The 14,564-nt window shown below is 49.1% G+C and overlaps 1 protein-coding gene across 4 annotated transcripts in view; it reads left to right on the top strand.

The window, feature by feature from the left end:
• The window catches only part of Nav1 (neuron navigator 1), a 258,871-nt gene that overhangs the window by 182,845 nt on the left and 61,462 nt on the right, over positions 1–14,564 (top strand). Inside the window, exon 1 of one of the 4 annotated variants that reach the window (XM_076547498.1) lies at positions 329–545. The exons of the other annotated variants lie outside the window; for them this stretch is intronic. Within the exon in view, the coding sequence (XP_076403613.1) occupies positions 493–545 (53 nt within the window). The 5' untranslated portion in view covers positions 329–492. Of the gene's footprint in view, positions 1–328; positions 546–14,564 lie in introns of those variants that run through there. 4 annotated transcript variants of the gene reach the window in all.

Genomic DNA, 14,564 nt, shown 5'->3' with positions numbered 1-14,564 from the left:
GAGAGACTTGGAAATGCCCAGCTGCTCACGCCCCCTGCAACCCCTAGAGCGCTCACCAGACCGCTGCTGGCATTCAAGGGGTTAACTCAGGAGCAGCCCAGGTAGAGGTCGAGGCCCTCAACCCCCACCACCTCTGCACCTTCCGGATTCTGAGGCCGCAGAGGCCACCGACACGGTAGAGGCTGCGGTAGCTCTTTGTCTACCTGCTCTGGGCGTTAAAGAGCCCGCTGGCAGCCTGCTTTTCTGCGGCTCGGGACAGAAGTCAGCGACAGAGAAATTGGGCTCTGTCGCTTTAAGTACAGCTGGAGCCCTAAGTACTAGGCCGGCTGTGCAGAGAAAAGGAGCCGAGAGCCGACGACCGACCGGTTCGGCGTCCGCCCCTCCGCGTGGTCGGCGGCTCTTACGATTTGGGGTGCCCGCCGCGTGCCAGTCAAAGGCTGTCCCGGGTCTTCTGGGTGCTCACCCACTGAACAGTCTCCTGAGCCGGGGAAGATGCTTCATCTGCCCCTGCCCAGGTCGGGAAGGGCAGCGAATTTCCCCCGCAGGTAAGCCTGGAGTCGGTTTAGGGCATCCCCACCCGCAAGGCTCCTAGCTCCTCCGCATCTGCAGCCTCGGGGCGGTGGTGAGGGGTCCTCAAGGAGGAAGGTCTCGGCCGAGCTCCTCTGCCTGAGCGAGGCGTGCCAGAGTCCCAGAGACTGTGGCTCCCCACCGTTTGGCTTGCTGCTGTTTGGGGCTGGGGGTCCGGAAGATGTTTGGAAAGGGGATTCTGGAGGGAGAGCTTGGAGTCGGGGCGACCTGGACGAATTCAGACAATAAGCACAAGTTGATTGAACTCAGAGGTCTGCGGTTTGCGGCTGCGGAGGCTGCTGAGCCGGGTTGGGGTCCCCGGGGACCAGGGCGGGTGTCTGGAGAGGGGCCTGCAGCCCTGGCCTACTCAGCCAAGGGTACCCCTAACTCTGGGCTCTCCATCCAGGAAGGAGATGGTGGGGGACCTAAGGATAAGACCTGAGGGAAGGGAGGGGGCATTGAATTTATGACCCTACAGCTGCCTGGATCCCTTGGAGTGGGACTGTGCTCTGGGGAGGGGTAAGAATGTGCGAGTCCTGTGATTTGAGGAGACCCACTGTGAGGTACAGCCCTTGCTGTAAGGTGAGGACGCGAAAGGGGGAAGTGAGTGTGACCACAGCACCACTACCCTAAGTCCGTCGAGCCGGCTTGGAAAGTGCACCAGACTGGGAGAAGTGGACCTTCACTGCGGCCTGTGCTGGGACTTTCTGGGTTTTCTGAGAACTTCCCGTCTTAGGCTATCATCCCGAGACCCACACTGAGTCCTCTCAGACCCGGGAGACTTGGGGGGAGTTGGAGATCCGGAGGTTGACTCAAAGAACCGTGTGCTAGGTGCGGTGGCCACGCCTTCTTGTGCTTTGCCGGGTGCTCTCTCGGGGAGCCCAGACTTGCCCCCTGGAGACTTGCTCCTGCTTCCTGGTGATTCCTTGGAGGGAGCCCCAAGTTGTAACTCTGTCTCACACAGAAGGTAGGGTGAGAGCAAAGAATTGGCCCGTGCTTGGGAAGGGAGGCCTGTTTCCTTCTGTAAAACTGGACACAGGCCCCCAAACTTCTTGTCCCCAGCCACAGTACACGGACTGCAGCCTTGCAGAGCCCCGGAAATGTAGCAGGTGGTAAGGATGTTCCCACGACGGGTGATCCATTTAGGGGCCTCCAGGGATTTTTTTTTGGGGGGGGGGTGAGACCTTGGGCTGGGTTGTGTCCAGTTCAGTGACTCCTGGAGAAGGCGCAAGAAAGGTGTGGTTCGTAATCTCCGAGCTCCAACAGCTCCGCCACTCTAACATGTGCGGTCCACACGGGCTGTGCCCTGGGGAAACTGTAGCATCGCCTCCTCGCTGAGATTTGTCCATCGCTTCCCCTCAACCCCAGAAGATGCTCCAAGGGATTCCCAGCATCCACCACCGCTTCTTCCTACACAGCCGCCCTCTCTAGATACAAGGTTTCTTTGCAGTTGATATTTTTTTCCTGTCTCCTTCTTTGGCCCCATGCCGCTCCAGAAGAGTCTCCCTGTCCCCCAGGGAACTTGGCCGTTATAGCCTGAGCTCAGTGCCCTACCCTGAGGCCCCAGCTGTTGAGTACACACCTGGCTCGGTTTCTGGGCAGGTGTGCTGGGCGGGGCCCTGTCTGCCAAAACCCAGAGAAAGGAGGTCTCATTACAGCTCCCCAGGGGTGCAGCCGAGCCTGTGGTTTCCTCCCCATCCAAGCCCAAGATTTGCAGCCCTGATGGTAGGCAGGGAGAGAGGGGATGTTGTAAAGTGTAGGTCAGTCTTCGAATTGCTGCACTTCAGTTATAAAGCTTAACTAGCCTGGCTCTAGTCCACAGAGGGGGAAGCTTAACCCATCCATGCCTTTGCTCTGGGGAGAACTAGAAACTTCCTGGAAAGTTTCTGAAGTTGAGCTCAAGCCAGTCGGGGATCAAAGAGATGCTTTCCCTGCATGCTCCAGCTCTCCTTAAGCTCAGGAGATAGCACTGGGGGATGTGAGCATACAAGATGAATGACTTTATTGGCCCTCCAGTGCTTTGTGACCAGCGTTAGTTGTACTCTCAGCCCCCTGCCTCCTTGCCCTAGAGTAGATGCCCAGGATTTCTGCCTCCGCCGTGGAATGGCGCGTCCACAAGCAGGGTCTTGCACATCCCAAGCAGTGGGGTCTGCTGGAGAGACCTGTTCTCTCCTCCTGTGTCTTTCAGACAGGAAATCTGAAGTCCCAGCATGTGCCCACTCCAGCCCTCCTACTCCTTTCTGGAAATGGCCCCTAGGTCTAGCGCAGGGATAATACCTGTACTGCGTGTGCCTCACACAACCCACAGAGCCGCACAGCAACTCCCTGGGACAGGGTTTTGGCTTGGCACAAACTCAGTCTCTGTGAGAGGACAAATGCCTAGGGACAAGCAAGCCAACGAGCTGCTTCTCGTTAAGGGGTTTTATGAGGCTAGACAAGCACACCACAGGCAAACCTCATTTGCAGGCTTAACCTCTTCCTGCAAGGCCTCTGCCCAGGCTCAGAAGCAGGAGGAGAAGAGAGGGATGGGCTGAGCCGGGAGCAGCTTAACCGGAAGGACTGAGCGCAGGGGCAGCCTGGCCCAGCTTCTGAGCCTGCCACCATTCCTCACTGTCCTATGCCCCAGGGCTGCAAAGCACTGCCTAGGCTAAGAGCATCATGGACACCTGTTTAATCTTGGCCGTGTGGCGTGTTTATTGTTATCATCCCGTCTCCCAAGTGAAGGAAGAGATGGAGGGTACGTAGACAGATCTAATTTCACAGTGGAGGGACTAGTCGTCACACCTAGGTCTGTCTGACAAAAGAAGCACCTCTGAGCTCTGTGGTACCAGGAGACTGTTCTCACCAGCACCAATCCAGGCCCCTGGAGATGCTGAGTAAGGTTCGGAAGTCGAAGCTAATTGGAGGCCTCAGCGAAGGCTTTCGAAAGCTTGGGTTAGCCTGAGACTCTGGCAGGAATGTCCTAGGGAGTATTTGTACACTTGGAGTCAGCTGACCTGATTTGTAAGTCACTCCGCTGCTGACGGGCTTTGTGGTGGGGCAGAGGTTGCTTAGGCTCCGCTTCAGTTTCTTTTTCTGTGAAATGGGCATAACTCTTACTTACCTCACTGGGGCACAGTCAGGATGGTGAGATGATGTGGAGAGCGGAGGCCTTTAAACACAAGCTTATACGAGAGCAAGTAAGGTCCCTCCCACCCGCCCAAATCTCCCCAACTCTTTAGATTGTGTTTTGTTTATTTTCTTTCTTTCTTTCTTTCTTTTTTGGAAGAGAGGGTTTCTCTGTGTAGCCCTGGTTGTTCTGGAACTTGCTCTGTAGCCCAGGCTAGCCTCAAACTCTAAGATCCACCTTCCTCTGCCCTCCGAGTGCTGGGATTAAAGGCCTGCACCGTTATGCCTGGCTTGTGGGTCTCACTTTTCATCCTTCCCTTCCAGCTTGCTGGGGTTCTAAGGACGGAGCCCATCAGTATAATAATCCAAACAGCTCCCTGCCTTAGAATTTTTGATTTTCACTAAAGTTCTTAATTGCCTACCTTTAGGTTTTTAATAGTCTAAATTCTGTGTTGTTGATAGTGTACTGATATTTTAATGGCAACTTACATAAATATAATCTAGTCTTAGAACTTGATCTGTTTTTCAAGCAGAAATATTCCTTCGGCATTCACTGTGTGTAATAACTCTGTACCAGCCACTGCTCTCGGCTGGTGCCAGAGAAACAGCTGCATCCCAGAGACCTTAGATTCAGGTATCGAGCCATTTGCTTACTCTGCGGGCCCCAGTGAGCACTTCGGATGCCAAGCATGACACCTGGCACTAGAACTGTAATACTGGGCAGCAAGGCCGGCGTAGGCCCCACATCTCAGAAGCTTATAGTCCTTCAATGAGAACAGACAGAAATGAATGAGCACAGGCCGGGGAGATGGCCCGGTGGGGAAAGTCACTTGCCATGCAAGCCTGACCAGCTGAGTTCGAATCCTGGATCCCGAGGTGGAAGGGAAGAGTCAGCGTTACAAAAGTTGTCCTCTGACCTCCACTTGCACAGTTATATGCCTTCTCCTGGCATGAACGTACCTGCATTCTCACACATCACACACGCGCGCGCGCACAGTATCCGTAAATGACAAGTTAAGAGTTAATACAGTCACACATTTCAGACTGTGGGAAACACAAGCGTGAATGACGGCAGGAGGGTGCAGGATGATGGGGAAGTGTGGAACACACAGAAAGGGGCCCTCTTTGGAGGCACCATCCTTGACATGGCTATGAATGGCTTCATGGGGGAGGTGGCATTTTAACTGCGCCTAGAAAGAAAAATAAGACTTTTCTAAAGGGACATGATTTTATTTTGGAAGAGGGGAAGATGAAGAGAGGTGTCATCCTCCACTTTGTCTGCCTGGGTCCTCCGTCACTGGAGCTTCTTCGGTCATGCAGACTCAGCCTCTGGGGCAGAACCCTTGGAGACGATGACTGATTTTTTTTTTCCCCTACCCAATCTGAATAGCTCTGAGCGTGATGTGACACAAGACATCTGGAAGTCTTACATAATGCCACTGGCGTGTTCTTTTGGGGCCTAGAGACCAGTGTCATCTTTAGTTAAGTTCAGGAAATAATAAACTGTCCTTGCCCCTAACATTAAAGCACGATGAAGTAACTAACTTCAGGGCTTCCTGGAAATGCTCAACTTGTGGATGATGCTCTAAATCTTAGACGGCTTCTGAAGACTCTGTTATCTCTGAGAAAGGAAAAGGAGAATTTGAGATACATTATCACTTCATAGCCCAGGCTGGCCTCAAACTCACGATCTTCCTGAGTCAGAGCACCCAGTGCTGGGATCGCTGCCATGTGCCACCCTACCCAACTGGGGAAGAAATATGGAAAAGGAAGGGACATCACAATTGCTTGTCGCCGCTTCCCTCCTTTGGTGCATAGGCACACAAATACACACAGCCTGGTTCCTGGTCCTTAAATGTTGAGCTCAATCAAGAAATGCTTTGTGCAACCTGTGGACCGACAGACCGCATAAGTGTAAAGGCCCTTATAAACTCCAAACAGCGGGTGCTGTTTGCGTAGCGGTAGGCTGGTGGTTGAAATAAAGAGAACAGAAGGGAATTATCTACCCACCTGCAATTTGCTGGGGACTGAGCCAGGTGCAGTGTGAGTGTTATCTTGTTTACTCCGAGTATCTACTGCAGAGGGTGATAGTGATTTGACCGTTCGTTTGTTCGGCAAGTGAGCGTTCAGGGAGGGAAGGCATTTGCCTCCTGTCACAGCCAGTAAGAAGTGGAGCAGCAATTGAAACCCAACTCTAACCAGTCCCACAGGCATTCCTCTCTACAATATGTAACATAGAAGGACTTGTTGCTCTCTACAAACTAGAGAATAAGTAAGATCCCTTTGGGGATGACCACTTTCTATTTAAAAAAAAAAAAAAAAAAGCTGCTAATGAGATTTCCCAACCTCCTGAGAAGTTGCTTTCCAACAAGTCTATTTATGTCTTTTTTTCCATATTCGCTCATGATATGGTGGGAGTTTTGTCCAATCATAGTTCGTAAGGCCCAAGGACTTTTATTCAGGTGACAAAGGTGTGTCATTTAATAATGAACTTGTGATGATAACTAAAAAACACTGGTGGAATACTTTTTAAGAGGTCATGTAACATGGCAGCTTTGGATGTCTGTTTATCCTCTATTGTATCACATTCTGTTGCGGTGATAAAAACACCATTAGCAACTTAGAAAAGAAAGAATTGATTTGTGCTTCCGCTACCAGAGGGATGAGAGTCTGTCAGGACAGGAGCGTGGCAGCCAGCAGCAGGCGCGGTGGAACAGGAGACTGGGCGCTCACGTCTTCAAAACAAGCATAGGCGGAGAACAAAATGGACGCAGCACGAGGCTTTTAATCTCAAAGCCCCTCACCACGGGGATGTGCCTGCGCGCCGTCTACACCACCTCCCCAAACAGCAGCACCAAGTGGGAACCAAGCGTTCACATGCACAAGACAGTCAGAGACATGCCTCGTTCAAACCGCCACAGATCTGTTCAGATCGGGCCGAATCCTGTCTGCTGCAATACGGCAGGTACACGGGGTAGAAGAAAACCCACCAACAAGCAGTTATTCATGACCCACCCTATGTCAAGAACTGTGTTCGTCGCTACAGAGGAAATGAAAGTCCGCCTGTTTCAGCAGCCCCTCGGCAGGATGAGATTAACCTGTAGTGGAGTTAAGAGCTAGGTTCTGACGTCAGGAAAAGCAGTAGCTGGGGCAAGCAAGTCAGAAATAGGAAGGAACACTTATGCCCAGGCTAAGGAGCAGTAACATTAAGGGAGCAATGAGTGTTCAAAGGAAGACTGCAGAGAAATCGGTAGAGAGGTCTTCTGGAAGAAGGGAGGTTTCCAGTGTAAAAGAGGGAGGAAGAGTCCTGGATCCCAGGACCCCTTAGAGAAGGTTTACAGGACACTGGGATCAATAGGCAATGTGTAAAGAAATGTGTCATAAAATCCTTCCCACTATGGGATTCTCAGTGTCCTAGACCCCCATTCTTGAGGCTCTGTGGCAGTGGCCCAGGACCCTTGCATATGTTCCTATGAACACACAGGCTTTCTGCATGAGAAAGTGATTTTTCGGGTGTGAAACATTTCCCCACGTTATTTTAAAATCTTTTATAAGACTCTGCTCGATGGTCAGGTTTTGAGCCTGGTGATCTGTCAACTGTATGATTTTAAAAGTTGGCTTTTAACAGCTTTAAAAACAAAGGATTAGAGTCATTGTTCGGTGGTCAGCACTTACCTAACATGAAAGGCCCTGGGTTCAATCTCTGACACTCAGACAAGAGTATTTTACCAGTAGGCCCTTAAGGTAAAACATACTTGGGATTTACTCCGGATGTCCTGGGTTTCTGGACTCTCTTGCCAGGCTCAGTGGCCTAGATGGGGACAGTGTGCCCGGGTACACATTCTAGACCTTGCTCCTTCACCCTTTGCTCCTGGTTGGAAAAGTTCCGTCTTGAGTCCCTTGTCTCATATTATGTTCAAATGTATCTCACATATTCTAGGTTATCATCTTTACAGTTCCAGCCCTGGGCTGTCAACCCATTCACGTGCTTGTGGTGACTGTTAATCCTCGGCTCCTTCCAGGACGTAGAGCTCCCTTCATTGTCCCAGCCCCCATGAGTGGGTCCTCCAGTATTTGGGCTCAATGCTCTGCAGGTGCCTCCTAGGTCACATTGAGCTGACCTCAGAGAAAACAGTGAGCTACCGTTTCCAGGGAGTGAACAGAGCTCACAAAGGCCCGGTTCTCAGCACTCGAGGTACATTTTAGAATGATTGCCTCTGAGCTAGAAGGAGCAGGCCATTAATTCATTAATTCTCCTCATCTCGTTAAGAATCCTCCTTCTTCTCCTCCACTCTCAGAAATTAAATATGGAGGAGGAGCAGTGATAGCGCCTGTTTTACACATTTGTGTGTGTGTGTGGAAATTGCTTTCTGTCTTTATGTGATCCCTGTATTTGCCTTTATCTCCCAGGTGGTTTTCTATTCTGAGGGTTTCCTATTGTAGAAAATCCAGGCAGAACTGTGGTCTGGAGGGAGCATGGGCATGTGGCATGTACCACGGCTTAGAGAAGGGGATAGATTCTGGGCTACTGCCTTCCGTCACCATACCAGAGAACCTAGAAACTTCGATCAGACTCCACCCCTGTCCCCAAAACCCCAGGGCATGAAAGAGAGGAGGTTTTCTGTTTGAGAAACCTCCCCTGAGCCCCTGCAGGAGGGAAGCTAGCATTGCTTATTCATGCACAACCTGCTATGGGAGCTTTCCTGCTCTGGGAAACGCATTCTGGGAATCTGCACAGAGCTCATCGTCGTAGAAGTAGCTTTGATCCCCAGAGTGTCCAACCTCTGGGGAAAGGGTTGCTATGCCAGAGAAGCATATGCCATAGGAATGCCCCAAAGAAGTCCTGGATTTCAGATATCAGTCTGCTCTGGCAAGCGTTGGCTTTACTCTGTCTTTGTTTTATAAATTCAAGCTACCTAATTCTAACTCGGAACAATTCTGCTAGTAAAATAATACATCCCAATAAAATAATGTTGCTCCTGTGAATTCAGCCCAAAAATTCAAGAATAATATGAATATTTATTTGTCGGCCTCATACACCACCCCCCACTTCTGACCTTTACATTTAGCGGGGGAATTCAGAGGTGAAGCAGGGGGAATATATTGAAAGCAACAGAGGTCGGAATTGGAGCTGTGGATGTCACTCTTGTCTCCCTAAATGGTTTTCTGCATGCCCAGGCAGGTGACATAACCCTGTAATCCTGCACATGGGGTGTTGGGGCAGAAGGATCAGGAGTTCAAGCCCATCCTAAACTATGTAAGACCATCTCAAAACAAAAAGTTAAAAAAAATTTTTAATGAAGAAAAAGAGTAAGAGAAGAAATGACTTGAGCGTTGGATCCAGCAGCGCCCTCTGCGTGTACCCGCTGGTTCCTCTGACTCCTCTAGCTGAGTTTCCGCCCAGGAAGCAGGAGCTGCTGTGAGGCCGATCTCTGGTGTGCCTGTATCTCTGTGCCACCCTTCACAATGACTCTTTCCAAGATTTGGGTACATTTCCAAGCCTGTGTATACCCGCTTGTATAATTTAATTATTAAATACAAAGAAAGTTACTTTTATCAGAACTACCTTGGGATCCACAGAAACACTGAAAAAGGCAAATTGCTAAGAAAACTTGACCCAAAGGGGGAAATTGGGGCGGGGAGGGGAGAGTGAGAAGGAAATCTTAAAGTTTAGAGGCCATTTGAAAAGTTCTAGAAAGCTGTTGCTTTCACATTGCCTCACATCATTAAAATCGTGTCCCATGTTAAAGCTGACGGTGGAGATGGGTATTAAAGCTGAGTTGGAAAAGCAGAAGAAACCCCTGTGGGTTCTAGGATTCTGAGCTGCAGGCCCTGAGGTTCGCGGGCGCCTCTCTGTGTAATTTGCTGTACAAGGACTTGTGGCTGTGAGGATTTTACACATAATGAGTGCCTAAGGCTCTTCCCTGGGAAGGACCTTTCTTCAGTCAGTGTGGAAAAGAGTCTGTCTGTACCAGATGACTTGTGGTGCTTTGGTATTGGAGGAAAATGGTCCAAATCAGAATGTTCCTGGAGGGAGGGGAGAAGGAAGGATTGGCATATGGATCCTGCCAACCAAAGCAGGATTCTACACACTGAGGATTCCTGCTAGCTTTCAAAGAAAAAGAGTTCCTCTTCTTTAACATGAGATTGGAAACTACAAGGTTAGGCCTTTGTCCCAGCATATTTCTCTTCATCTCCCCAGGTGGGACCAGAGGACTTATTTTTAGTGCATTTGTTTTCAACTTCTTTGAAGTATTAATTGTGGAATTTCATATTTACACAACTCTGACATTTGGTGGGTGTCCAGGGCGCATCTCCAAGGGGTACCCTGTTAGGACTTTGCTCTCCCAGATCTCAGGAAAGCAGAGGTGGCTGGGGTGCCTGAGGGTGCGGTGGAAATGACTGAGCAGAGACTGGTATCTGTCCTGCACCAGAAGATCATAGATGGATGAGCAGGATGCTTTTGTTCCCGCCAATGGCAGGAAGGAATCCTCTCCAGAAGCAAAACCAGTTTGATTTTGATTACCTTTCTTCTTTTAATTTCAATCTTCCTTCCTCTGACTTCTTTAAGGATTATGCCAAGAGCTCAGACTGATCCCAAAGCCTCAGAACAGATTTCACTCATAGTTGCCCAAGAAAAGCTTGTTAATATCAAAGTCATTTCCTAGCTGTTCATTTCCTGTGTTCTCAAACTTGTTATTCCTCCCCCGCCCCCAAGATATGTATCTTGCTCTTGGCCGGAGGAGGTGATGTAGGAGTCATTTTTTATTTATTTGTTTGTGAGATGGGAATCTCACTCATATAACCCAGGTGACCTTGAATTTGTGATCCTCCTGCCTCCGTCTCCAGAGTGCTGAGATTACAGGCATGTGCATTATCTCTGGCTTTCCGGAGGAACTTTGAAAGAAAGTATCATACAGACCTCTGACCTCTCAGCGAAGCAGGGAAGGAGCTCGTGTCTCAATGAGCATGTCCCCAGCCACTGTCTTAACATCCAGCTCATACTGGCACTGACTGAGTCCATGAACCAGGTCAAAGCTTCCAGCCCTGAGTCTTTCCCTGGGCGAAGGCGTCCCTGCCGGGAGGTGAGAGTTTCATCACGGGGGTGAATGAGACAGTTTGGAGATAAAGCATTTTGTGTGACTAGGAAATATACCAGTGAGGATTTTTCACAAATATACAATTTGATATCGTGGAGTATTGGAAGCCAGCACCACTTCAAAAAATGATTGGGTAGTCGTATATGTAGGGCACCTCCGGGATTTCAGCAGTGATTGTCTAAACCTGTGTGGGACATCTGCTTTTCAGAATTGTGTGGTGAATCTGGGGTGTGTCATCTGCTTTTCAGAATTGTGTGGTGAATCTGGGGTGTGTAGGTGAGAATTTGAGGAGTTTAAGTTTTTTCAATTTCCTATTATTCTCGTCCCCATTCACTCTTTATCTCTCGGCGTACAGCGTGCTATGCCTGAGGCAGGGACATGCCTTTTCCCTCCCCGGAACACCTGGTTTCTTTATGAGTTCTTTACATCATTCGCCTATTGCTTAGGAATTAAGACCCCTTTATGTTTTCATGCCTCTTATTGAAAGCTTTGTCGTAGGTGAGGGATGTGCTTACTTTCACAGGCACAGAAAACTCACTGGTGGAAATGAAGGTCTTTCACAATGCATTAGTGGGGCTTTTGCTCCAACACCGACCTTTGACCCCTCTGCACAATGTGGCATTCAGCTGTCCTGTTCTCTCAAGTGAAAACCTTCAGAGCCCTCAACAAAGATATTTCACCAAGAGTAAGCAGTGCATGAACTAAATGACTTAAGATAAGAAGGCGGTTGGTTTTGAAATAAAGATGAAGGCGAGGGGGGTCTATAAAAATTACAATGCCCTCCAGGGCCGGATCGCCGATCTTCCCCTCCCCCCCCCATAGCGGAACTGAAGACTCGGCTGCCTTAAGACCTGGGATGCAGAGACAAGTGAACTTTCTCCTCCATGGAATTTCTTAATGGATTCCTTTGGACAAACCTGCCCAGTGTTCTTTGGTGGGACTGATAAAGGAACGGGGGGGGGGGGGGTGTCTTTGTGGGGGGAAGGGAGCTGTTGAGAATGCTTATTCTAAAGGGCATCTTGGGGAGCACTACTTTGAAACCCTTACCGTGGAGTCTTATTCTCGGTGTCTCAAAGATGTGAGCGCGGTGGGCATGTGGCACAAAGAAACAAATGCTGAGGGTCACTTAGGTAAGGTGCTGGGCAGGCAATGACCTACGGCTTCGTCTTTGTTTCTCTTACTGCTCTCCGGAAATGTAAGAGAAATGGAGGCTTTTGAACAAGCTTTGGGCGCCTAACTGGAAGGTTGCGTGAGGACACGGAGACAGAGAGGCGAGGTAGGGAAGAGGCATAGTTTGGGTTACACACACTTTAAAAAAAAAAAAAATCATTTCTGAGGACTGTGTTCTGGGTGTTTGTGTCTGCCAGTTTCGCAGAGACATCCAGATTTCCGTGGTGTGAGGACACTGTTCTTTTACTGTGTCTACCTCACAGTGGTAACTTGCAAATTTTTCCCCCATGAAGCTTTATTTTTGGAGACCACTGTAATTTGCATGCTGGGACCTATTATTAACTGCTAGTTTGATGCTGTTATTGGAAATCTTTACATTAGGAAAGAATGTATGGGCTGTGCCTTGGGTGAAGGGAGGCTCAAATTAAAAGTTACCTTGTATAGCATCTCAGATCTGTCTAGGATGTGAGAATGGATTAGACATCGTTTGCTTCCCCTAACTAAAGAAAAGTGTGCTGGTCCCTCTTGATTTTCTTCCCAGAGGAGGGGTGCCATGTATCTAAGGCATTCCTTTGTACCTATTTCATGAAAAAAAGATGATCATGCAGTGCTGTTTAAGGAGTCTGTTTCAGAGCCACTGTGGCATGAATACTGCCCCCATGTAAGGGCTTCATTGCATATTTTATAAATGTAAAAAGCAGAAGCAGTTGTGCTATATTGAATTTCAGCCCATAATTGAGTAACTAGAGAAGCCTCTATTTAATTAAATCCCACCATCCAGTGTATGACAGGAGAATTTAGTGACCTTATGCTTGACTGCTGTCTGGAGTGAAGAGTGGTTAGTGTGTCTTTCAGAAAGACGTCCCTATTAGAGGACAGGCTCGGGTGATGTGTTACCTCAACACTGCTTCTGCGGTGAGCCCTTCAAAATGACAGTGCTCAGCTTAGGGCACTGTATTCTTTGGGCAGCAGAAATGTTTCCCCCAGACGTGGCAAGGCTTGGGGTCTGAAGAGGCTCTTAGGTCAAGTCAATTTTACTCAGAGTTAGAGCAGTGCCTGCTTCCTCTGCGCCATCTTTAACCTGTTCTGAGCCCCCGTGTGGGAAGACTTTCCAGAAATACACTGGAGCTTCGTCAGGGTAGGTATCTGTAAGGCTTCCATTTAGCAAGTAAATGTGTGTGGGGGTTATTCTTGTTAAACTAAAGAAGGAGCTAAGGAGATGCTTGGTCTGGCCTTCCCACATGCAGAAGCCACTGAGTTAAAACATTAGGCAGAATTAGATAGGTAGTTTGCCGCCAGGTGAACACCCAAAGAACAATGTGAAGGAAAGCTGGAAGTTCTAATACAATGAAGACAACCCTTAGCAAGTGTGGTTTTTCGGAGCTGTCTTCTTTCCTGACATGTACACTGTTGTCACCTATAACCACGTCAGCTTGGGAGAAAATGTTTTCACATGGACACTGTGATTCAGAGTCAACAGCAGATATCTACCGAGCCAAACCCTTCTACCCAGGCTCGTGCTCTGGATAAGATATTCTCATGGTTGCCAGCGGAGTGGGAAAGATTCTTAGGAGAATAGATGGAAGAAAGTCAAACTGGGTGTGGTAGTACATAGGTGTAGTCCTCAGACTTGGGAAACTGAGGCAGGAAGATTCAGAGTTCAAGTTCTAGGCCAGCCTGGACTACATACATAGTGATAAAGGGTCACTCTGAGCTGTACGGCAAGTTCCTATCTCAAAAGTAGGGGTGGATGTAGCAAGGTGGTAGTACACTTGCCTGGGTTTAGTGCCCAGCCGTGCTAAATAAACAAAGTCACGAGCGACACATAAGGATCCACCGAAGTTTAGTGCATAAGCAAAGAAAGAGGAAGGAATTGGGGTTAAGGAGGAACAGGAAAAGAGTGCTGCCGCCCGGGCAAATGGAAGGAAGAATTTCAAGGGGTGACTGAGAGTGTCCAGTGCAGCCCAGAAGTCAGAAAGGTGTAGAGTGTCCTAACTGATCAGCATTTAGATCAGCATAGATTAGCAAGCAGGTCTGTACTAGCCCTTTTGATAGAGTCCGGTGGAGCGGTGGAAATGGAAGCCAAGTTCCAGTGTGTGGAGGAGGCCGTGTGAGGGAAGCAGTAGGTAAAGAGCTGAAGGATCCGAGGGCGGCTTACAAATGCAGCTGGAGAGATGGCCCAGTGGTGAAGGACACTGGCTGCTCCTCCAGAGGTCCTGGGTTCAGTTCCCAGCACTCACATGGCAGCTCACAGCTGCCTGTAACTCCAGTTCCAGGGGATCTGACGTCCTCATATAGACATACCGGCAAAACACCAGTGCACATGAAATAAAAATTTTAAAAAAGAGTAAAAACAAATGCAGCCGCAAACTTCTCTCCCTGTAGCTCATGTGCCGTAAAACTTCAGGATCCAACAAAATACCGCTATGGCTTTTGTTTGTTTGTTTGTTTGTTTGTTTTGCCTGCTCTGACTTCTCTAAGCCTGTGGTCTGTGTCAGAATGCTACAGCTTGTGTCATTTCCACCATGTGGAGCAACTTGATTTTGTCCTGTGATATTAGCCAGTCTTCTCACACCTTGCCTCTGTTTGTGTTTTGAGACAGGGTCTGGCTGCCGCACA

The sequence above is a fragment of the Peromyscus maniculatus genome, chromosome 11, assembly GCF_049852395.1.
Source record: "Peromyscus maniculatus bairdii isolate BWxNUB_F1_BW_parent chromosome 11, HU_Pman_BW_mat_3.1, whole genome shotgun sequence".
NCBI classification, from domain to species: Eukaryota; Metazoa; Chordata; class Mammalia; order Rodentia; family Cricetidae; genus Peromyscus; species Peromyscus maniculatus.
Note: the sequence above shows the minus strand (reverse complement) of the source record. Positions and strands in the feature narration are given on the sequence as shown.